At 38.7% G+C, this 23,838-nt stretch overlaps 3 protein-coding genes across 4 annotated transcripts in view; 1 reads left to right on the top strand and 2 right to left on the bottom strand.

Annotated features, from left to right (window-relative positions):
* The window catches only part of arpc2 (actin related protein 2/3 complex, subunit 2), an 87,394-nt gene extending 68,701 nt beyond the window's left edge, over positions 1-18,693 (top strand). The window contains exons 1-10 of one of the 2 annotated variants that reach the window (XM_062414570.1): positions 8,940-9,136; positions 11,021-11,055; positions 11,890-12,002; positions 13,377-13,422; positions 13,712-13,898; positions 14,207-14,300; positions 15,351-15,477; positions 15,570-15,670; positions 16,822-16,922; positions 18,189-18,693. In XM_062414570.1, coding sequence (XP_062270554.1) covers positions 9,063-9,136; positions 11,021-11,055; positions 11,890-12,002; positions 13,377-13,422; positions 13,712-13,898; positions 14,207-14,300; positions 15,351-15,477; positions 15,570-15,670; positions 16,822-16,922; positions 18,189-18,210 — 900 coding nt within the window. In that variant the 5' untranslated portion in view covers positions 8,940-9,062 and the 3' untranslated portion in view covers positions 18,211-18,693. Of the gene's footprint in view, positions 1-8,939; positions 9,137-11,020; positions 11,056-11,889; positions 12,003-13,376; positions 13,423-13,711; positions 13,899-14,206; positions 14,301-15,350; positions 15,478-15,569; positions 15,671-16,821; positions 16,923-18,188 lie in introns of those variants that run through there. The other variant, XM_062414571.1, reaches the window with a different exon arrangement.
* On the bottom strand, positions 817-1,935 carry LOC133976470 (C-X-C chemokine receptor type 1-like). The gene has a single exon (XM_062414685.1). It carries the CDS (start codon positions 1,933-1,935, stop codon positions 868-870), a length of 1,068 nt encoding a protein of 355 aa, XP_062270669.1. The 3' UTR covers positions 817-867.
* A 911-nt stretch (positions 18,694-19,604) lies between the features above and the next one.
* Positions 19,605-23,643, bottom strand: LOC134006556 (keratin, type I cytoskeletal 18-like). The gene is made up of 9 exons (XM_062445472.1): positions 23,275-23,643; positions 22,956-23,038; positions 22,627-22,783; positions 22,351-22,512; positions 22,132-22,257; positions 21,199-21,428; positions 20,856-20,917; positions 19,820-20,047; positions 19,605-19,618 (listed from the first exon to the last, which is right to left on the bottom strand). Exons 1-9 carry the CDS (start codon positions 23,641-23,643, stop codon positions 19,605-19,607), a joined length of 1,431 nt encoding a protein of 476 aa, XP_062301456.1.
* Between the last annotated feature and the right edge of the window lie 195 nt (positions 23,644-23,838).

Raw genomic sequence — 23,838 nt, 5'->3', positions numbered from 1 at the left:
CACGTCACATGATCTTCATCAGCAGATGGAGTTTGCACAGCTATCAGGAAACTGCACAGTAGATTTAGGCTTTAGTTTTGAGGGTTAACGTTTATTGAAAGGTCTCTTCCTTTCAATCTCCATAGTTAAAATCTGACTTGTGAACTTGATTGTCATCCAATTCCAACAACATAAAGTTATTTAAAGTTATCACAGTTGTCTTTCACTAATTTGTCATACATGTTCAAATTTTTATTTGAAAAGACAAAAAGTTAAATTATCATTGGTTATTTTTTGTAGAGAGGTGAGTTTTTAAATAACACAGGAATAATGAGTCAGTGCAGGAGAAATTGCAAATCCTTTATTTTTCATTGATTAACTCATTAAGACTTGAAGCATTCAGACATTTCCTGACTTTTACCCCCAAAAAAAGACAGCAACTTTTATAGCGCTCATAAATAAACATAGAAACATGGTAGCATAATAGGAATTTAAAACCTGCACCATTTAAAATACATGCACTTGAAGATTGTTTGGTTATAAACATTAGAAAGCATATATACAGGTTATCGCTTCAGTTTACAAAGGTTGTTCCTAATTATTATTAATTTGTTTTTGCACATGGAAGTCTAACCACTCTCTATTTTGTCTGGTTCCACTTATTTCTATAATCCTAAATGAAAACTTTAGTTCTCTGAAACTTTTGAAAACATAAGAAAAGTCCTTTTATTACCCAGAAGCTAAAACATAAAGCCAAGTCTATGCATTTCTCATTCATATCTAGCCATTTACAAGCTAATGCACAGTTTGAAGGAAGGATTTACCAAATGTCTTGCTTTTACTTTCTTTTATCAAGAGGGTTGTCCTTTCTGGGCATCCACCAATGTCTCAGAGAACAGCTCCATTGCCCTCCGAAGTCTGAGATGTGGACCTGCTGAACTTTGCCATCCTCTCTGACATCCTCTCCTGTCTGACTTTCCTCTGAAGAAGCATCTGCATGTTTTTCCTGAACTTCTGTCCCACAAAGGCATAGAGGACAGGGTTGATGCAGCTGTGCACCAGAGCCAAGCAGTTGGTTATAACCAAAGCCTTGTCCACCGATTTCCTCAAAGCACAGTCAGATATGAGTTCAACCCTCAAGAGCGTATCTACCATCATGGTTATATGATACGGCGTCCAGCACAGCAGAAACGCAATCACCACGGCTATGATCACTCGCATGGCCCTGTGTTTCTGGAAACCACGAGTGCGCAGCAGCCTTGCGATGGTGATGCTGTAGCAGGTTATCATGACAGTCACAGGGAGCAAGAAGCCAAAAATGTGGCGAAACCCACGTGTGGCAATCCTCCATGAGGATGCCTGGCCGATGTCAAAGCGCTCAGTGCAAATCGTCCTGCCCGAGTCACCAATCTTGAAAGCATCATTGAAAAATGCAGGCAGGGCGAGGGCCACACCGAGGGCCCACACAGCTGCACAGAGAAGCCAGCTGCACAACCTCTGGCGACTCTTAGGTGAGTCACTGGCACGCACAATCACAAGATACCGGTCTATGCTGATGCAAGCCAGGAAGAGGATGCTGGTGTAGAAGTTTGCTTCAGTGATGAGGCTGACAAGCTTGCACATGGAGTCTCCAAAGAGCCATCCTTGGATCAGTGCTGCGGACCAGAATGGGAGGGTAAGAGCCATCAGACCATCTGCTATTGTCAGATGTAACAGGTACACATCCGATGGAGACAGGGACTGACGGCTGGTGCTGATCACCCATCCCACTAATAGGTTTCCTGGTATTGCCAGTATAAAGATGGTTATGAGGATGACACACAGGGCCACAGTTGCTGAGGGATGCAACGGTGATATCTCACATTTTAACGTATTTGGATCCACAACGTAGGGCGTGAAATTAGTGGTATCATTGTATAGGTCATAATAATTGCCAAAATCAACAATGATCGCCATTACTGTGGATAAAGAAAACAAAAAAAACACATGAATAATATAAATTGTCATAACACCAATCAAAACAATGAAGATTGTAAGCAGCAGCAGGCAATCTCAGTTTTAAACTTCACAGATTCTGCCTCTAAATCAAGTTCAATATTAACATTGTAAAGCACAAAATTAAACTTTAACTTACAAAAAGTATTATGACTTTTCAAAACTTTAAGTTCTGACACTCACCTTCTTTCTGCATTGGCTCCGGTCTAGTTTATGAAGATGATAAAACCTATATGCACCTAAATGAGCCAATACCTAAAAGCATCGTTTTAAGGGCGATGTTAAAATAGAGAATTGACTAATGTCATGTTTCCTTCCTGTATTACCCACGTGCCTGCGTCATCACGTTTTTGCTGCAATGAGACTTTCTCACAGGGGTCATTTTGACATGGCACATTAGTAAAGGCACGGGTGCAAATGTTATAAACAAGAATGAGTGAATTATATTTAGCTGCTTCAGTTTCAGGTTCCTGTTATTGTGGCTGTTGACTGTCACACTGTCAAGGCTTTACTGGGACACTTGTTTATGTGATTAGTAACATCTGTGCTTACTCCTAATACGACAAGTCAAAATGCACAAGGTGTAAATGGCCTCTTGTGGCTTTATGACATTTGAATTAGGAGGGTGATAGCATTTCATGAATGTATTTGATTTATTAAACGACAATTTATATTCACCAGTCACAGTTTACAACATGATTTTAGGCTTTTATTGAAAAAAATCCTTCATGGCCTGAATACTTATTATTGGCCTAAATTAGCAATATATATTGGAATAGTAGCTGTCAGCCAGGCGGATGCACAAAGACATGATGTGACACTTATGCAAGTAATTGAGTAATGAGGTGTGTGGTAAGGTGTTTTACACATCTTTATGCCAGGATGTCAGCTGAGGTACTTTCTGGAAATCAAACAATTTGTTCACTCTTTCTGTTGTTGCAATCATCCAGTATTATTTCACTGTTTTGTTACCTTTGGAGCTTAAATAATTATTTATCATCCAGATATTAAATTGAGATTAGCATTTTCCTCCTGTGAACTACATGAGGCCTGCAGGAATAGTTTTACATGTTCGTGACAAACATCAGTCAGCATGACAAGAAAAACTTGAAAACAATCACACATCATCTATGACAGGAGCTGATAGGAGCTGATAGGAGCGATTCCGTGAACTATCTCTTAAAATCTACATAATTATGTGTTCCATGTGCCTAAAGCACTTTCGAAAGGAATGGGAGAGTGTTCCTGCTGAACATAAACTTGTGTTTTCAACAACAAACTAAAGACCTGTGCTGTTTCTTTTTTTTAACCGCCTTTATATGAGTTTGTTTTATACAAATAAATAAAAAAATAACTGAATTGCATTACAACACACAAGTATTTTCCCCAGCCTTCCTTTGTCTCCATAAATTACTTCATGCATTCCTTTGAGCGCCATCGGCGTTGTCATGTATCTGTAAATAAAAGGCAGACATGAAGGCTCCACATCGCTAAATGACAGCGCTGCCAAGTTGCCCACCTCTGTCAGAAAGCATGACGGTCCCCTAACAAGAATGGTTAGTGGTTGCTTTGGCAAACATTGGTTTGGTCATGTATGTGCAATAGTGTATATCACACTTGGAGAGCACTGACTTCAATTGAATGTTTTTTGTGCATACTGTATGTGTGCATGCAAGTGTTGAATGAAGAAAAAACTACAAAGAGAATATAATATAAGATGAAGAAGAAAGTGTGAAGCAGACGTAAAGAAAAAATGTTTTAGGCTTTTCTTGAGCTGCTTTTACAGTTTCATCTCTTCTTGTAGTTTTGGCTGTTTGTTTTAATTCAAGGTTTAAAATAATGTAATGCTCATGCAAATTAATAACAAAGAGGTTACGATTTATTGCTTAAATTGCACACCTCCTGTTATTGAGAGGCTAATGAACCCAAGTGTAGAACACCAAGGCAGGAGGCAGTGAGTAGATTGAAAGATAGTTTATCGCTGCATTAGCAGGGAGACTGGGGCAAGGGCTTGGGCAGGTATAGCTCGAATCCAGGGGCTGAGAATTGGGTGTAAAAAATAGGCCAAGCAGGGCTGACTGGAACCAGGCAGAGTGTAATCCAAAGAGCAGGGAGTACTTCTGAGCCAATGAGGAAGACAGATGAGATAGGGATCTTGAGACAGGAGCTAGAGACACCAGTTTCAATTGCCCAGAAACGTGACAAACTGCATGACTACCATGTGGTAATGAGGTGGAACCGTGTCTTTGTTACACTACAAAAACAACACGCACATAAAAATAACCTACATCATAAAGTAAATAACTCTCAGATAAATCAGATTAAGTGTACAAAAGTAATTCAAATAGAGGTAAAAACAGGGATACCTTGTTAATATTTGCAACGCTATGAAATTTAAAATACTTTACTTTTCCTAAGAAAGCAACTAAATTACTAGAATTAATGAACATTGGGACTTGGCATATTTGTTGTGCCAACTGTTGCACACCTGAGTTTCCCCTTACAAACAAACCCGGATCGTGGGACTTTCAATAAAACATGTAAACAGTATTGTGAAACTGCAGTGGATTCTTCAGAAGCTGAGATAACTTTCAATAAAACATGTAAACAGTATTGTGAAACTGCAGTGGATTCTTCAGAAGCTGAGATAATACACCCTTCTCTGGATATCCTTGATAGAGAAAATATTTGTACCCATCATTCCTGGGGCTGTAAACATCGCCTGTTTGACTCCATCGCCTCCTCTATTTGTTTCTAAAGTTTAACTACAAACTGAGGAGGATTCTTGTGGGTTATAATTGCTTTAAAACTACCAACTATGCCTGGAATTTGCTTTATGTTGGGAGTGTGGCAGTATTCAAACACTTCCCTATAAGATAACACATTTTATGAGTTTCACTATTTTATGAGACACTGCCTTTGGAGACATACAGATTTGTGACAAATTAAAGGATATACATAAAGTGTAGGTTAGGTGTTGGGCCATTACATGTCACCAGAACAGCTTCAGTGCACCTTGGCATTGAGTCTATAAGTCTCTGAACTTTACTTGAGGGATGAACATTCTTCCAAAAGATATTCACTTATTTGGTCATTTGATGTTTTGATGATGATGGTGGAGAGTGTCAGTCTCCTGTAGGTGTTCAATTGGGTTGAGATCGGTTTTCCCTTACATACTACAGCATCACAGTCATCAAATGTGCATCATCGACCACAATTTATGAGATCTTTTTCTCTTGCCATTTTAACACAAAATCTGAATAAAATGGGTCTGCTCAGCATTTTAATACATTTTACAGATGATTTGACGTTAATTGCCTATCTCTATCTATGTGGTGCACCTGTGTTTCTCCACTCATTTATTCAGGTCTTTAATTTATCACCTGACTCGTTTGTAAAAATGTTGCTGTCACCACCCTCATCCTCTCTGCTCTGTTTTCTTTGAGTGTTCTTTAGGTTTAAGGTACAAAGTAGTAATAATTTATATTTCGAGATATTATCATACTATCATATTATTTAAACTCCACTAAAACTGATGAAGGATCATTTGTTGTGGAAGTGCAGAATGGATTTATGTTCATTAGAGGACAGACCTCAAACCTCTAACTGGAAACTGAACTACAAACTGGAATGAGTGAAACATAAAAGTATAATATAGTTTTCATTGATTTTAATCATTAAACCAGTTTGAAAAATTTGTATTGATAATAAGTATAGTTTAAAGAGTCAGTTAATTTGCCTCCTGTGCATTTAGAGTTAGAATATGTTTATTGTAATTGAACTGTACAACACAATTTCAGTGCTTCTCCTTATTTCTTTTTATTCAAGTTTCTACAGATTATAAAATGATATGACACACACACACACACACACACACACACGCACACACACACACACACACACACACACACACACACACACACACACACACACACACACACACACACACACACACAGAGCACATAAGACCCACCACTAGATGGTGAAATGGGGCAGTGGGTCCCACTATTGTGCTTCCCAGCAGATGAACACACACATAAAAAATGTGAACCAGTTGTTTAAGATTCAAATAAGAGTGAAGTAGAAATAAAGTGAAATGAAGGGGGATAATAAAAAAAGAGATTGCAGGTGTCTTTACAATTATATAGGATACATGAACATACATTTTCCATGCCTCAATTGTACTTTGTATTTGATGCTATGTTCAGTATGTGATTCCTCTTGTTTGTCTTCTTATAAATTTGCATACATGCTACTGTGAACATGAACACATGAACCATATGTCTGTCATTGATGTGTCAAGTATGTCATTGGTTATCACTGAAAGCTAACTGAGACCATTAGTCTTCCCTTTTTTGTTTTATGTTTTTGTCCTTAACATTACAGCAGTTCCTTCATCACACTCTTGAACTTCTCCTTCCGTCAAACCACTGTACCTAAAAACCCAGAATTACCACTCAAACCTGTACTCATCCTGTATTGTGTCAGTGTTGAAATCATCCACAATTTTGACATACCTTGCAGTGAGAGCAGGATATGTCAGCCCTTTATTTTGTTTCACTGCTTCTCACTCGTCACGTTAAAGGAAATTAAAAAAAATCATATTTTATGCAACATGTAAAAAAAATCAGTTTAAAAAATCCATCACAATGAGATTTGAATAATGTATTTAACTGTATGTAGTGTGCATTATATATTCTTAAAATCAGAGTAGCATCCTAACTTTTTTAACTTAAATTAAACTTAACTTAATTAAATATTTTACATCATTTATTCTCAATGTAAAAACTTTGAGCTGCAATATCACATAAAATCATTAATCTAAAACAGACTTAACTTTTAAGACCATGAGGCTGGTTGCACAGATGGTAGTGTTGAGCCCCCATTGACTTTCATGCATCCTCTGTGCATGCACGTGTCACCCCTTAGTTCACATCAGGTATAACTTATCCATGAACACCTGACCCAGAAACCAACCAATACCCCTGTGCTGAAGTCAGAGTTGGTTCTGTGTCATTTAGCCTCTGGTATTTTGATTAAAACACACTTTATGTTTGATCATGCAGATTGTTACACCAATAAATTATGAACTAAAATAATAAAGGTCTGCAAACTGGGTTGAGGCATGTACAAAACAGAACCACAACATGAAATGAAGCCACGTTAGTTGATGCAGTACAAACTTACAACATGTACGTACAGTTGATCAAATGACCGAAAACCAACTGACATTAACCTGTGGGTCTTTTTTCTTCTGTGTTTATCGCAGTATTGTTGCAAAAGAAAATGTGTCAGAAACAGGAAATGAACAGAGGACAATTACCTGTTCAGATGCTCCAGATATCTCTCTCTCTTTTCTCTCGCCCTGAACTTTATTCAAGTTTCATTGCAGCATATTTTCCATGTTAGAAAAGGACAAGAACATGAGACATTTGCCATCATATTAACTTTATAATAGTGACAAATACAGTACCAGTCAACCAGTAAGTTTTGACTGGTACTGCATTTACTATACTAACATTTAGTACACAAATTAAATATAAATCAAAGGAAATTCTATTAGTTTGAGCCACATTACAATGATGCAAACAGTTGTTGTGCTTTCTTGTTTTGTTAATTTAAAGGATACTTTCATCTAATTTAGAAATGCTATGAAAAGGACTCTAGCTATATTCATATACAATTTAACTGATCATAAAGTTGTATTACGGCAGGTTTCCTATTTTTTGTTTGGAAGAATATCATCAAATGTAAGATCATTTCATGAAATAAGAGGCACAAATGAAGCCTCTATAAGTACAAAAGTAAATCCAATAACAATTGCACATTGGACAAAAAGAAGATTTGGCCTATGGTTTTAATAGGCTGAAAATGTATCTTAAGAATTCTTCAGAGGATGACAAAACCCATTCACGATCTTAAAATGTGAAAATCAGCCTAGGAAATAATATTATTTTTGTTTTGTCTGCCTGGTCTGATTTTAAAGATTGTCAAAATACAAGATGCCATCAGTTAAGTTTGGGTCAAGTTAAGGCTATACTGGTAATTAAGGTCCACAACTTGGATGTTTTTTTCCTGTCTGTTTTGTTTTGTATGAATGATGTGAGGTATGTATGCATGCATATATTTTTTGTAAATACATGTTTTGGGATGCAGCTTAACTTGAGAAAATTTCCCCTTAAGGGACAATAAATCTTTTTCAGTGCAGAGGTTACTGGACTCACTGTCTTCTCCCTATAATTTGCCGCTCCTGGGTAAGAAAAGGAGTGGGTGTGTCTGACAGCTGTCACCCCTGCCAGCCCCTTCCCAAACATTCCCCTCTCAGAGGAAAATTGGACTGAGAGGACAGTAAAAGTCTGTAAACATACCAACTTCACTTCACCTCCATATCTCACTCTAATGTGTATCCTGCATCTGTGTCTGTCCTGCATTGTGTAGATGTTGAGTTTATTGTTAACTGTACATATATATCCTGTTAATACACACTTTATTAACATTCAAATTCATATTTGGGCTATGCTTACATTGGTATTCATACTTCTATTTATATTCTGCTTTTTGCACACACAATGTTTTTATCATAGTTCATCCTGCTACACAGAAATGTAAATACTGTCCCTTTCTTACAATATTATGTATGTATTTATGTTCATTGTTAAATGTGCATGTTTCTTGTTTTTTTTCTGATGACATCTGGACCCGATTTAATTTACTTTAGTAGGTGAATAAATCGTATTCTGATTATTTATGTTTTTGATATCACACAAGAATTAATTTGGTCATTTGAACTGTTCATAAGTTAATAGATAACCACGTCAGTGACCTAATATATGTTTCTCTCTATTCAGTGTTCCTCAATTATGAAAAAAATGTCATTACGAATTTATTACAGGCAAGATCGCGGGCGTCCTCGTCTTTTGGGGTCCTGAGTGTAAAATACGCGGAAGTGGTAGGCGGAAGAAGGAGCCTCGACGGAAGCGGTCTGATCTGTCAAGGGAGGAACATTTTTTTGCAGAATTTGACACAAAGAGCCATCAAATAGCACCGATCATTCCCCCCTTTTTTCCTCGACACCGGCGTCCGCTGCGATGATCCTGTTAGAAATCAATAACCGCATTATAGAAGAGACGCTGTCGTTGAAGTTCGACGGCGCTTCTAACGGGTGAGAAAATCTTTGTTACACCTGGCTAGCGCCGCTAACTGCTAGCTTCCCCTTTGGCTTCTAAATCAAGACGATAGGAGCCTTTAATGGTGCGTTATGGATTTCGGATGCAGTGCGTAACCGCTTACAGTGTTGAAAAATCCAGCTGTGTGCCTTTTTTGTGGGTGTAAACTACGAAGATACATTCCGCGGATGCTTTGCTTAGAGCTGGGGTGTGTCTGTACGGGCGGTGTTACGACAGAATTGGTTATCCCGATTAATTCATCTCCTCTGGCGGTTCGCCCACATTTCCGAGACGTAAAATGACAAGATTATTTTGCTCCTACTTTACCTGATAAATACATAATAAAACATCTTAAAGCGTTTTAGGAGCTTTCACAGCTAAAAAAAAAAAATAAATAGCCCAAATATAGCTGATAACCAAATTCTCCGTAACGTCAGCTGAATGAGCGGCGGTTCCTGTTTGATATGTCTATGAATATCTGTTCTAGACATTTATTATTATTGCCACTGATTATTTATTTGCTCCTATATACGTGTTAAATATACAGTCAAGTATTTTAAAGCGTTTTACGAGCTTGCACAGCTTACAAATGAGCTGACATAGCCGTTTCTCCATAATACAGCTAAATGAGCATCCAGTCAATAAATAATTGTGTAGACATTATTATTATTATTTTGAAATGTCACCTGAATGAATAAATGAGGGGGTTATACCAGGATTCATCGCTACTGAGATACATTTTGTAGGAGTTGTTGACACAGCAGGTCCGTCAACATGGCAGAAACTGCACACATATGGCGTCCTTTCGTACTTACTCAACATGTACATGCGTTTTGTTGATGTTTCAACACATTAAATGGGTATTTACTCCAAATAAATGTCGTTTATATGCTCACACAGCCGCCATCGCCCCTCTCTCCGACTTCCGCATTCCTGTAGTCAAGCTGAGTCAAGTCTGCAGCTCCCTGCAGCATGCACACTACAGTATGCAGCCTGGACAAGTCGCAGCAGCATCCAGCTCCAGGGTCATTTATTACTGTGCAACCCCAAAATAGTGTTTTGCAGGTTTAAAGGAAGAATGATATTATCAGGGTGATTCATTTAAAGTTGAAAATTCATCGTAAAATGGTGTTTATGGTGTCCTATATTGATGATCTGTAGCAGAAATATAATATCAACAAACTAGGGCTGCAGTTAATAAGTACTTTTATTATTGATTCATCTTTAGATTGTTTTCTTGATTACCTGATTTGTTTTTTTGTTCCATAAAATGTTGAAATGTGTCTATCACTGTTTCCCAATGCCCAAGATGATGTTCTCAGATGTCTTGTTTTGTCCACAACCCTGAAATATTTAGCTCATGGTAACAGAAGACTAAAGCAACCAGAAAATGTGCCAGAAAGTTAAATACTATGCAAAAGGAGAATTAAAATGCCACAGCAGCCACCCAACTTAAATCTAATTAAAATTAAAAAAACAAAGAGGCAAAACGTCAAAAGACATAAATGCAATTAAAGGTGAAATTATATAGATTCATACATTAAGGAAAGTATTGTGAATACAATAAATGTGATGGATAATGCAACAAACTAATGTTATTAAAAGCTAAAATATAAATGTTCCTAGATCCAAAATCCGAAATGTGAGGATTTACTACTTTTAATTATCGTATTAATTGATCATGAAAATGCTCGTTCGCTGCAGTCCTTTCAATATTCAGTGTCTATGAAGCAGGTCTGAGATTTGAATCTAAATAGTGATTTTGAAGGAGAGTCAAAGTAAATCTGAGCTGTGCCGTATAGCGCATCTGATGTTTGATGAGTTGGGAGTTTCCTGTAAAAATAATTCTGCATCTGTTAATTTTTGTTTCCTCCTTGCAGAACCAAGCCAGAGGCTGTAGATGTGACGTTTGCAGGTGAGTTTTTACATCTCCTTACAGAGTGAAACAGTTTCCCACCGATGGATTTACTTTCTTCAAGTGTTTTTGTCCACATATTTTCTTAACAGCTACCTTCTAGTTGTTGATTAAGGTAATGTCTGTCCGCATTATGATGCAATTTTAAGTGAAGCCACTAGATTGTTAGTAGTTTGTTAGTCCACCGTGCTGTGTTATGTCTCAGTCACACACTCGGCCAATAAGATCCAACATTTATATAAAACTAGCACCAACATGTGCTCGACAGCTGAATTGAGGCAGTATAACCTGCATCACAGCTGTCCTTGAGAGCCATCCTGTAATTTTGTGTGATGACTCATATCATGTTGTACAGTATCCTTTAGTTTTTACTAGTTTAATACCTGAGAATAGAGGTGTTTCTGCTGTTATGGGCCTCTCTACATTTACCGCATTAACAAAATACTGTTGTTAAAATGCAGGTAACAGCACTTTTGTTTGCTATTTCTACTTGATTAATAACTAAAACAGACAATTTAAGGCTGTCAACAACACTTTACCCTGTTTATTTATTAGCGCTATATCCATTATGCTATATTACCTCTACCTCTACTTTATAAAGTTTTCTGTTTCTGGTGGTGATACTGATTTTAACTGCTGCAACATCATGACAGTCATGTTCTTATGATGCAAGTAACCTGTTGCACATGTTCAGCCTTCCAGTAATCACAGCTAGATGACACAAAGTCAAGAAATGGAGTGAAATAGTCTGATGTGCCGACATGAATTGAATTGGGGGTTAAGTGAAAAGGCAGTTAGAGGCTTATCAGTCATTAATGTCCTTCTCCACCACAGATTTCGATGGCGTCTTGTACCACATTTCCAACCCCAATGGGGACAAGACCAAAGTGATGGTCAGCATCTCCCTGAAGTTCTACAAGGAGCTGCAGGAGCACGGCGCTGACGAGGTACAACACACACAACGAGAACATGAACATACATTTTTCTTTGCACTCAGACCTCACAGAGATTCAGCTCTTAAATCTTAAATCATCCAACTCAGCACAAGCAAGCAACCCTTGTGGTTTGCTGATGCACTGGTGTGAAAATAAACCGGTCACGTACACTTATGTTCTCAAGAGGTCAGCAGCTGCTTACGTGTCATACTCTTGATTTTTCACTGATAGAGTTTGTTTTCTTTTCTAATGCAGGTGAGCAGTTTTAAAACCTGCAGAAATTAACTGAAAAATGTAAAACATTGTCACTGAGCAGTCGACGCAGGAATGCATTTACGTCGATTACTCGCTGGGTTTTGGGGTTAATAGGAAATTATAAAAAGCAGAATGAGATCATGATGACCATCTAGTCTCGCACACCTCCACCACAAGAGCTCTGTTGCCATGTAAGGAAGAAAGCAGCTGCCGAGGCTTCTGGTAGAAACAGGAAGTGAGCTTGTGTGACTCACCCCAGGCGAGGAAGTGCTGACTGCGAGCAGCGGCCGCTCTATGAATGTCTTGGCTGCCGTCCAACGACTTCCCTCCTTGTTCCCTAAAACACAAGAGCAAAGAGATAAATGAATGGCCCGACAGTGTCACATTCAGTTATTCTGCTTATAAAAAGTCCAGTAGGAAAATTGGTTCACTTAAAAGGCTTTTTTTTCTTTCTTTTCTTTTTTCTCGCACACATCTTTTGCCAGTTTCGCTGCTGAATAACTCCACTGATTAAATATGGGAGGAATTTCTGTTGACACTTGGTGATGCAATATTGCCATACCTGAGTTAGTCAGTCTGCTTACGTTCATTTTTAAATGACAGGTATCTATTTCAAAACCCCCCACACTACCTCAAAACCCTGATAATTAGCTGTAGAAAAACACCACCCCCTTCCTCCTTTTACAACAAGTCTTTTGTTATACTGCGAGTTGTTTTTCATCCGTCTCTGCCTTTATTGGTGTTGACATTTGTGTTGGTTTCTTCCCTTCTCTTAAACCACATTGCTTAGACTCTTGAAGGTTCCCACAGGCTATGAAAATCACTCAAGTGTTGATGTCTTTTAAAAGTACCTGTTATACTTCATTTATCTCCTCTGCTCTTGCTTTACTCTTAATATCAAAGTTGGCCTAGCAAAAGCTACACAGTCTTAAGTCATGATCTAATTTTAAATGAGCTCTTAAAGTTTTATCTTGTGCCTTTTATCATGCATTATTCACTTTTAAAAATGCTTTTAATACTCTTTACTCATTTGCTTTTGCGTCATGTTTTTTTTTCTGAAGTGCTTTTTTTGGATACTGCATTTAGAGAAGTGCAACACAAATAAAGTTCTGTGGGTTTTTTTTCTTTCAGCTTCTCAAAAGGGTCTATGGGAATTTCCTGGTTTCAACAGAAGCTGGTAAGTTCTCACAAAGCTACTGACAGAGTCTCTAAATAACACCTCGAGGCTGTCGTATAGTCAATGTTAGATCAGTTTTCAGATTATGGCACCATCAGGACACTCATACACCATGTAAAGCTTTAGAAGTTATTGGGTCTGTCTGCCACATTGTATCTAGAACATCTTTTTTACCATTATTTGTCAAATTTTGGTGGCACACTTGTTTCTTTTTAATAAAACTTAGTAAAAGTTAGGTTTGACTTTTCACTTCACCATCTGATTTACTCCTCACTATGATTCGTCTCAGGCTACAATGTGTCCCTCCTCTACGACCTGGATGCTCTACCAGCCAACAAAGATGATGTTGTCCACCAGGCGGGAATGCTCAAGAGGAACTGCTTCGCCTCCGTTTTTGAAAAGTACTTCAAGTTCCAGGAGGAGGGCAAAGAGGGCGAGCAGAGGGCCGTGGTCCACTACAGAGATGATGAGTCCATGTACGTGTGGGGGGGGGGGGTTTGCAGGATTTCAGGATTTCAGTTTCAGATCTCTTTCAGAGAGCTTTGCAGAGTATTTCATTTGAATGTATACATGCAAAGCTGGTTAAATAGAAGATTTAGATAATCACACAAAGGTATTTGTTCAGCTGAGATGTGTAACCGTGCCAAAGGGGGTTGCATACGGTCTTGAATGTCTTTCACTGTCAAAGAACACATACTTTAGGTCTCACTGTCATTTTTGTGGTGATCCTCCTGACCTTTTTCAAAAGTTGTTAAATATCTGACATGTTTGGTCTTCTCCTCAGGTATGTGGAGGCCAAGAAAGACAGAGTGACGGTGGTCTTCAGCACAGTGTTCAAAGACGACGACGACGTTATCATCGGCAAAGTGTTCATGCAGGTGTGTGAGGCCACGAGAACTTTAAAGTTGGTCAATGGTGTCATTTGATGAGGTTCAAATGAACTGAACTGAAGCTCATACTACAAACTCACTGCATCCAGTGTATACTCTAGTAATCTTTGCAATATATGTTGTTTTTTGCCATTACTGCACAAAAAAAACAACAAAATCAACATATTTACCATTTTGAACCAACAGGGAAAAAACTTGCATCAATGCAAATCAGTCAAACTGCAACCTGAGAAAGCAGTTGGTGATTAACACACGGCAAATATATTTTTACAGTTTTTTGTGGTCTGAGGTAGTAGCTGTTTAACCACCATCCAAAATTACTTGAGTGGTATTTGCAGTTTTTTTGTTTAATGCATTATTATTATTAAAATCAAAAACTAACTCTATTTTGCTCAATTAGGCTAATTAAGAAAAGGAGCTATTCACAATTAGCATGTATCTGATTGTACTTGTTAAAGAACGGCTACAATAAAATTAAAAGTAGCTAAGTTAGACTGTTTATATGGTGGCAGGCACTACAAGTAGCATTAGCTTGTACTATTGAATTGAGACGAAGCTAAGAGGGAGGAAGGAAATAAGCTAATATGATGCAGAGTAGCTCTTTCACCACTAGCTGGAAATACTGGCAGGTCATATTTATTTCAGTCAGCTAGTTAGCTTAGCTGAGCTCCTTAGTTCTATTTAATTATAACAGAGAGTAGCTAATGAAGTAAGCTAAGTACCTAAGATGCTCACCTTGAATGAATGAAAGAGAAAAGTCACTTTTTTCACATAAACCAGATTTCCTTCTTTGCTATAAAGCTAGCTTTTAAGAAAAATTATAACGCTAACTTCTCAGAAAAACTCAACTAGTGAAATGATGTTAGCATTAATGAAAATTAAGCTAAAACTCCAATTTCTACAAATTATGCATACATTGACACACATGAATTATAAGTGATGTTTATTCTGCACCGTGTTGTCTTTGTTATTATTTTAAAAGATAACTTTAAACAACATTAGCTAAAACAGTCCTGTACACTTACATTCTGTGCTTAGGAGTTCAAAGAGGGTCGGCGAGCTAGCCACACAGCCCCACAGGTGCTGTTCAACCACAGGGAGCCTCCTCTGGAGCTGAAGGATACAAGCGCCGCCGTCGGGGACAACATTGGATACATCACCTTCGGTCAGTTAAAACCACCATCGTGCAATTGTACTAATTACACAGCTAATAATTTGATTTTAATGATTTTTTTTTTGGTTCATGTCTTTTTTCAGTCCTGTTTCCTCGTCACACCAATGCCAATGCCAGAGACAACACCATCAACCTCATCCACACCTTCAGGGACTACCTGCACTACCACATAAAGTGCTCCAAGGTGAGTTGAGACCTCCTGAAGTTTGCACAGTGATTTCTTTTACATAAGGTTTTTTTTCTATGCAATAAGAGGTCAGGACAGTTTTGTTTGGGGCATAGTTCACAAAAAGAGAAATTGAGCTTAAGACGCCATCTACAACATTTTAGGAAGCTCTTGATGTGTGCTGTATTTTCTTAAAATTAGTCACATGTCTCTTGATTTCTTATTCATTAACTTTTCAAACCAACTGCACAGGAACAAACCACTTATTTTCGGATATTCAAATTAGGCTTTTAGGTGCTACATTTAATTGTTTTCCTCTTGGTATTACAAAGTGAGTGTTGGACTTAGTAAGAAATGCTTGTTTTTAGATGATATATATTGTTTATCATTATATTTAGATGGATAATCTGTTAATTATAAGTACATTTTGGGACTTGAAGCTGAGATTTTACGTCTAATTATTCATTTTTAATTGAGGGTTCAACACAGGTGAATGTCAGACACTCAAAAAAGCTGAAAGTCTTGTTGTTCTAATTACAAGCTACAAACAAGTCATAAAGTCCTCCCCTTTAATAGCATGTCCCACCCTCCATCCCAGTGTCTTACAGTACCTTCTCCACAGTCTGTACAGCCACAGGTGAGATTAAAAGAAGGCCCCACCAGATGAGGACTTGCTCTACCACCTTTAGTAGTCATACAGGTTTTTAGGGCGGCAGGTGGGCGTTAAGAAATGCATCAAATGGCTCCCCAAATGACTAAACCCCCAATCAAAGCCATTTTTAAGATGGCTTGCCTTTCAGAGACTTTTGTGTTATTTTAAAATTGGATGTTAGCTGCTTTCACATCAGACAGCGGTGAATCAGCGTGGCGACACAGCAGAAGGATTTATGGACAGGTGTGCTCCGTTTAAGTTAGAGAAATGTCTTAACCCACCGTTCAAGCCTTTTTCTCAAGATGCTGCACCTGACACATCAAAGGAAAAAAATGTTTGACATTTCAGAGGAGGTTTCCAGTTAAATGACCATCCTGATATGACACAGGAAACAAATGAAGTATCTCATTATCTTACCTTCTTTTTTAAGAGTCATTCCAAGATAAAATCGCTGGTGTTTTTCACAGAAAATTCCTTCTGAGTATCTCCCTCATGTATGTACATGTCTCCTCTGCAGGCCTACATTCACACACGCATGAGGGCCAAGACGTCAGACTTCCTCAAGGTGCTGAACCGCGCTCGACCCGACGCTGAGAAGAAGGAGATGAAGACCATCTCGTAAGTAGCCATCACTCCCCGCCCCCGCCTCTTATGGACCCTCACCTCCTGGACACTCAAATCCACACCTACAGTTTGTGCACATCGAAGATCTGAAGTGATCCGGTGCATTCCTGTAAAAAGAACGCAATAAAGACCAAAGTTTTGAGCTAAAGTTGGCAGTTTTACTCTTGTAACCATAACAAAGAAGTGTCATAGGTGCAAGTTTAGTTAATTTATTGGATTATACTTTATACTATAAAGTATAATCCAATAAATAAACTATAAAGTTTATAGTGTAGATAAATAGCTGGACTGTTTTGGCCCTACTCTATTCAAATCTCAACTGAAGCAATACTTGAGTGTTTTTTTAAGGTTTAAAACAAAATAGATTCAGTTTTTTAATAACCTTCCTACTTTCCAAACATAATGAGACACACTGTAGAACCTGTGTTTTCTGTGATGGGCGTATTTGTCTTCTATTTGTGAGCCGACTACAGTCTGCAGCTCTGAATCTTTGTGTGTTTTTGAGGTGTGTGCGGACAAGCGCTGTTTTCGCAGTATTTGAAGTGAGCGCAGGAGGAATTTTAACAGCTCATATCAGTCGCACATATACAGTTTTTAGCCGTGTAGCTTTGAAATAATTGGGAAGTCCATGCAGTCGGAGCACGGGGAGTATTTGTTCTTTGGTTAATGTGTAACTGTAATAAGAAGGGGAACCTAAAAGGCTGCCATTTTTGTTCGTTTGACTACAAGGAACAAAAAGTAATGTAAAAAATAGAAGTGTCAATCACATATTGTTGATTCACCTGAAGTCATGAGACTGATTAAAAGATTTGCCAGTATCAGGTTTAATTGCCAGTGATGGTCACGGATGAAGAGTTGCGTTCTATGTACGGGTGCCAACAACCAAGAAACGCAACAAAGTAACATACATCAAGGTGTTGTGTGGGGGCCGCAGTGACTTCCTGGTGTCACTTCATCACTGCGAAGTTGCAAACTTATCAAAACAAACAGGATGTTTTTTAGCTTTAGAGCTTTAGAGGTGCTGGTAGGGATATTTTGGTCAGAATTACAGATTATAGTCCAAATATACTAATAAATACCGATAGAAATCATTTATTCCATGCTTTTGTTTTTGGTTTAAAGTAGCTGACAGAGTCGTGTGTTGGGACATGCTGTAGCTTCTCTGGAAGGGTTAGGGGTGTGTTAAGAATGTAAATAACCTATGCATGTGTCTGATCCTCTAATGTGTCTTTGCTTTCTTTCTTCTTTTTTTTTTTTAAGTGGAAAGACCTTCTCCCGCTGAGGCCGATGTCCCCATCAGACAAATCCAAACCCCCCGTGGACACGCCCAAACGCGCCACACTGAGACTCAACGCCACATCGGACAGGACTCCAGGACAGGAAATGCCCTGGCCAGCCCCACCCCTTCCCCAAAACACGTGTCCACTCTTTTTTTTTTTTTTCTTAAAACAAAAAAAAATGAATAATAAAGTTGGCTCTACTTAGGGAAAGCCAAGGCTCGAGATAATGAAAAAGGGCATTCCTTGCTTTGCATAGTTAAAGAGAATTATTAGTCCTATATAAATATATATATGAAAAAAAAATGAAATTTTTGATACGATATCTTTTACTCCATTTGGTACTCTTGCTTGCCCCTCAACCTTCACCACGCAATATCCATGTATTGGATGATTCAAACCCTTTCCTCTTCTCCTCTATTCCCCCTCTCTGTGCTTTCATGTCGTCTGTACCATTGTCATTTGAAAAAATAAAATAAAACACTCTTACAAAAAAAGCCTTTGTGTGTGTGTGTGTCTGTCTGTCTGTTGTCATAGGCTACTTTCAGGGACAAATTTCAGACTAAAAACAAGCTGATTGAGCATGGCTTGTCCAACAAGACAAAAGCTGGTAAAAAGTAGATGTTTTGGGTCAGTAGAGTTTAGGAAAGTAGTAGTTATGGTTAGTGTTATGTAAGGTGCTTGCTGCATTTCTTTCAAAAAAAAAAAAAGTAGGTTTAGTCATGTTTGCATTTGTACAACATCAACTTTGAGTGGCACAAGCTGGACATTTCAGCCACTGATCAATTACTTGTATTTATTTCCATTACTCTGCTCACTTATTAAATAGTTTTCAAACTTAAACTGGTTAGCATGAGGCGTGTCCTGTGCAGTTGGCCTATTGTAGCTGGTAGTTTATTGGTTATTCTGATATTAATATAATACAAATAAGAGCTGACACTATTCATTGGATTGATCAATCAACAAGAGATGAATCTACAACAATTATGATGATCTTATTTAAATATAAAGCAAAAATGCTCAAACAAAATGATCAAACAAAAATTCCAGTTTTATTTACTGGTTTTCTTATTCATCTACACACAGTATGATAATAAACTGAATAAAATTGAACCTGTGCTTTATGAAAATGTGCATTCTTCTGAATTTTATGACATTTTATAAAGTGATTTACAATAGATCAATAATGTAACTAAATGTTATTGCGGCCATTTGTGATCCTACTTTCCTCCTAAACACAAATATGTGTATATCTTACAATCTTTACATGTACCCAATCACTGCACTTGTTTGCAATAAGTGGTTATATACTGTAGTAATTAAAAAACAACAACACGTAACTCTTGTGTCAAAAGCAGGCAAATGAGGCACTCTTGGAGGAAATCAAAATGTATTTATTTCACTGATAATCATCTGAGAAAAGACAAATCAACAGGGTCAAAGTAACTTTGCAGGTTTGACAGTAGGACAAGTGATTGAGTAACATTGATCATAATCAGGCTTTGACATCTTTCTTGGGCTTTTTATCTTCATTCTCAGACTCAGAGGAGGAAGAGGAAGATGAGGAGGAGGAAGAAGAAGATGAAGATGAAGATGAAGATGAGGAGGATGAACCCTTCTTAGTTTTGGTCTTAGGTTTCTTCTTTTTAGCAGGGTTGCTGCTTGGCTTGACCGGGTCTGCTTCATTGTTGACAGCAGCTGTTTCTACCTTGATGAGCTCTTTATCTGCTGCAGGGGCTTCAGGGGGAGTCGATTTATTAGACGGGGCGCTTTCCTGTTTCACGAGGGCTTCTTCTTTTACCTTTTCCTGCTGATTGGGCACCTTCTCAGGCTTTTGCTGATCTTTAGGAGGAAACAAAAAGATTCATCAAATTATTAAAAAGGATTGAACCTCCTTTTGGTCCTTCAGCTCTCCTTTTGTCTGCTGTGCTTCTGCCAGAGAGTCTATAAGTGATTACAGTGTGTAGAAAACACAGATCAAAGAAATAATATCATCTTATTTGTGATTGATTTGCTTGCCAAAATCATTATAGGCCTTTGTGATTCCCACCAGGTGTTAAAATCAGCTGTGATTGCATGCAGATGGTGCAACGTGACATAAAAAACTGAATTTAGTGGCACAGCTAGCTTTAAAGGAATAGTTCAACATTTTGGGAATTGTGCTTATTGGTCCTATGGCTGTAGTATTGATATTCTTGTCTAATTCTTGGCAAGAAGGCAAATAAAAGTATTTCCCAAAATGTTGAATTTCAATCAAAAGTGATGTGAGGGTTCGTTTTCAAGTTTAACTCTGCACACTGTGCTTTTAGCTCTCGTGTTGATTTGAAAAAAAATAAAGGTGTAAAACATGTTTTATTGCAATACGATTTTATCAAAGGAAGAACGCCATCTATCATATTGTTTACACCTTTTGATTCTTTCAAATCTACAAACATTTTAAGGGTCAAAATCTGATCCATTTTTTTTGTTTTTCATGTTGGAAAAGTTAGATTGCAAGACCAACCTGCTACTGAAAACATCTCAGTCAGTAATTGACCCAGGTCTACTTTAGCGATAGAGCTAAACTTGCTTAACAGGTGACAGCACAAACATGCTGGAGCTGTTCAGATTTTATTTTAACAATGTTTTTTCAGCAGGATCCAGAACTTACCGCTGTGCAGACCATCCTCTAAAGAAAACTCCGAGCTGTCGGGGAAGAAGAGGATAAGCACACTAACGAACCGGGTGCGAAACAAGTGTTTTTGTGATGTAGGTGCCAACAAAATCACTTCAGACACTCATGTTTTCCAGGAAAAGGGACAATGAAGGCAAGGAATCTGCATCCTTCATCAGAGAAATATCCTCATTTTCTCATTATTTTGTGCCTAATTATCATTTTATTATATTTCCTGTGAGCAGAGACACTTCAATACCTGACAACAGATTTAATTTTGGGTAAATAAGATGAAATCATACAGCTACAACCATTATGAAGTATTTCTAAGTATTCTCACCTGTCACCATCGTTGGTCATGGCGGGCATCAGTTGCTGGTAGTTATTGATTTCCGCCTCCAGTTTCATCTTGACGCACAGCAGGTCCTGGTTAACATCCACCTGCTGCTCTACCTGGGACCTCACCTCCCTCAGGTCCGCCTCCAGGTTCAGGATCATCTTGTTCAGTGGAGCCAGCCGCTGACCGTACTCCACTTTGGTCATCCTCATGGTTTCTTCTAGATTACTGATCTGAGAAAAAGACATACAGTTAACTAATCAAGAGCGCAAATGAGAAGCATCATTGTAGTTTCTTAGGCGTGTTTTTGGATTCCCACATTTTCTGGGATCCTCTGAAGAATTTGTACATCACTCTGACTTCTCAATGGCTTGTTTTGTGATGTAAGATCAGCTCCAGGTGGCCCATCAGATCACAGACAGACAGATCACAAGTCTGTCTGGTTGAATGCAGCATGTTGACAGTATAATGACAGGAAAGGAGTCAGGAATGTTTGTGTAAAGGACAGGCAAATACCGCGGGCAAACACCCACGGCAAACACCCACGGCAAACACTGTGGGCGTTTTTTATCATTTCTGACATGACAATGAAAAAAAGATTTTGGTAGATATTTTGTCGTGTACATATCCTAAACGACGTTTAGATAGGATATGATACGATGTATCAATTACTGGGATTCAGGTTGGCTTACGATGATGTCACTGAGATTTGCATGAACTGCACTGTGAGGAGGTTATTGTCCAAGGGGTTTGTGTCAAAACAAGGCAGCTCCCAACTTGTCTTGAGACTGAGCTGCTATTCCAAACACCACTAAAACGCAGCTGTTTCATCTCTGTGGCAGGCTGCAGATTTTTGTTAGCTTTAGTTGTATTTCGTGGTGATGTATAAAGTCATTTATGTAAATAGGCTTGTGTGTGTGTGTGTGTGTGGTTTACCATGCTGTGCAGAGTCTGGATCTTGATTTCCAGAAATTGTTTCTGTTTGATCAGATCCTGGAGTTCACTCTTTCCAGACTGCAAGACCTCAGATTTTTGGGCCACCTCCACTTTGATGTTTTCAAACTAAAAAGGAGGAAACACAATAGAGATGATGAAATACACAGAAGGAAAGGTGAGAGAATGATACCACAAACGAGGATGCTGCAGGTAACGTACCTTGGTTTTGTACCAGTCCTCAGTCTCCTTCAGGTTCTTCTTGGCCAGTTTGTCGTACTCGCTGCGGACCTTGTCAAGAATCTCGGCCTGATTGGAGTTCTGCGAGTCGATCTCCACATTCACTTCAGAGTCCTTGATCTTGTCACGCAGGTCATCTACCTCCTACAAACAAACAGAACAGCACATTTGCCTCAAGTTTCACATAATATATATATATTTTTTTGTTAGTCGAGTCGATCTTGAAGTGTGTGTTTTTGTGTTTGTTTGCAGACCCACATCTTTGTGTTCCTGGTTGAGGCGAACCAGCTCCTCCTTCACCAAGTCGATCTCCTTATGTGTCTGCTTGCGGCTCAGCTTGGTATCCTCGATGGACTTCTTCATGTCTTCCAGGTCTTTTTCTATCACCTTCCGTCCCATTTTCTCATCATTCAGCCTGCACAAAGAAAACACCCCTGCCTCAGTGTTTCAGCTTTAAATCACTCACTATCATCTTCAACAGTAGAAGCAGAAATCACAACATTATGACTATATCAGTTATTAAAGCTGAACTGTCATTGTTTAATTGAAACCGTGTTTATTTTGTATGGAGACTTCATGATACTCACTTGTTCTTGAAGTCATCATTGGCCAGTTTGGTGTTGTCAATCTGCAGCAGCAGCTTGGCATTGTCCATAGCAATGTCTTTGATCTAAGGACATAAATGTATGATGTATTTAGCCTGTTATTAATGAAATATTATTAATAATCTTTATTTATAGAGAACTTTTCGAAAAAACAAGTTACAAAATAAGTTATAAAATCATCAGGGTTAAAAAACAAGCACAAAAGAAACAATTTGGTGTATGCAAACCAATTCAGTGTTGGAAGAAGCAAGAATAGAAAGACAGTAAAATATGAAGAGAGAGAATAAATCAGACGACCAACCTTCTTCTTGAGCTCCTCCAGCGGTTTCTCGACCTCATTCCAGTCGCGTGCTGCAGGTGTTTTCCTTTTGGCCAAAATCTCATCAATCTGGTCCTGCAGATCCTTGTTCTCCCTCTCAAGCTGCTTCACCCTGCCCAGGTAACCGGACAGCCGGTCGTTCAGACCCCGCAGTGTCTGCTTGTCATCTGCAGGGGCAACGGGAGTGGCGGGAGCTGCGGGTTTTGCTGGAGCTACGGGCGTCGCGGGGGCAGAGTCCGTCTCCGTGTCGTTGCGCATCACATTACGCAGCCCCTCCAGGCTCGCCACAGACGCCCTGGCGCCCCTTCCTCCGGCTCCACCAAACATGCTCGCGGCGCTGTTTGAAGGCATGATGATTACTGGATGGGCTGACAATGACACACAGTGTTTCAAGCTTGAAAGTCACCTGATGGATGTAAAGGATACAGGTGGGTTTTTATACTTGTTTTTTTACGCGCGCGTCCGCCCCTAAGTGATGCCATTGGTCCTGGTACCCAACACCACACCTGAACAAACAGGTTCGGGGTCGAAATTCAAGTATTTCAC

Source organism: Scomber scombrus, chromosome 24 (genome assembly GCF_963691925.1).
Source record: "Scomber scombrus chromosome 24, fScoSco1.1, whole genome shotgun sequence".
NCBI classification, from domain to species: domain Eukaryota; kingdom Metazoa; phylum Chordata; class Actinopteri; order Scombriformes; family Scombridae; genus Scomber; species Scomber scombrus.
The sequence above is the reverse complement of the archived record's forward strand: the minus strand, read 5'-3'. Positions and strand labels throughout refer to the sequence as shown.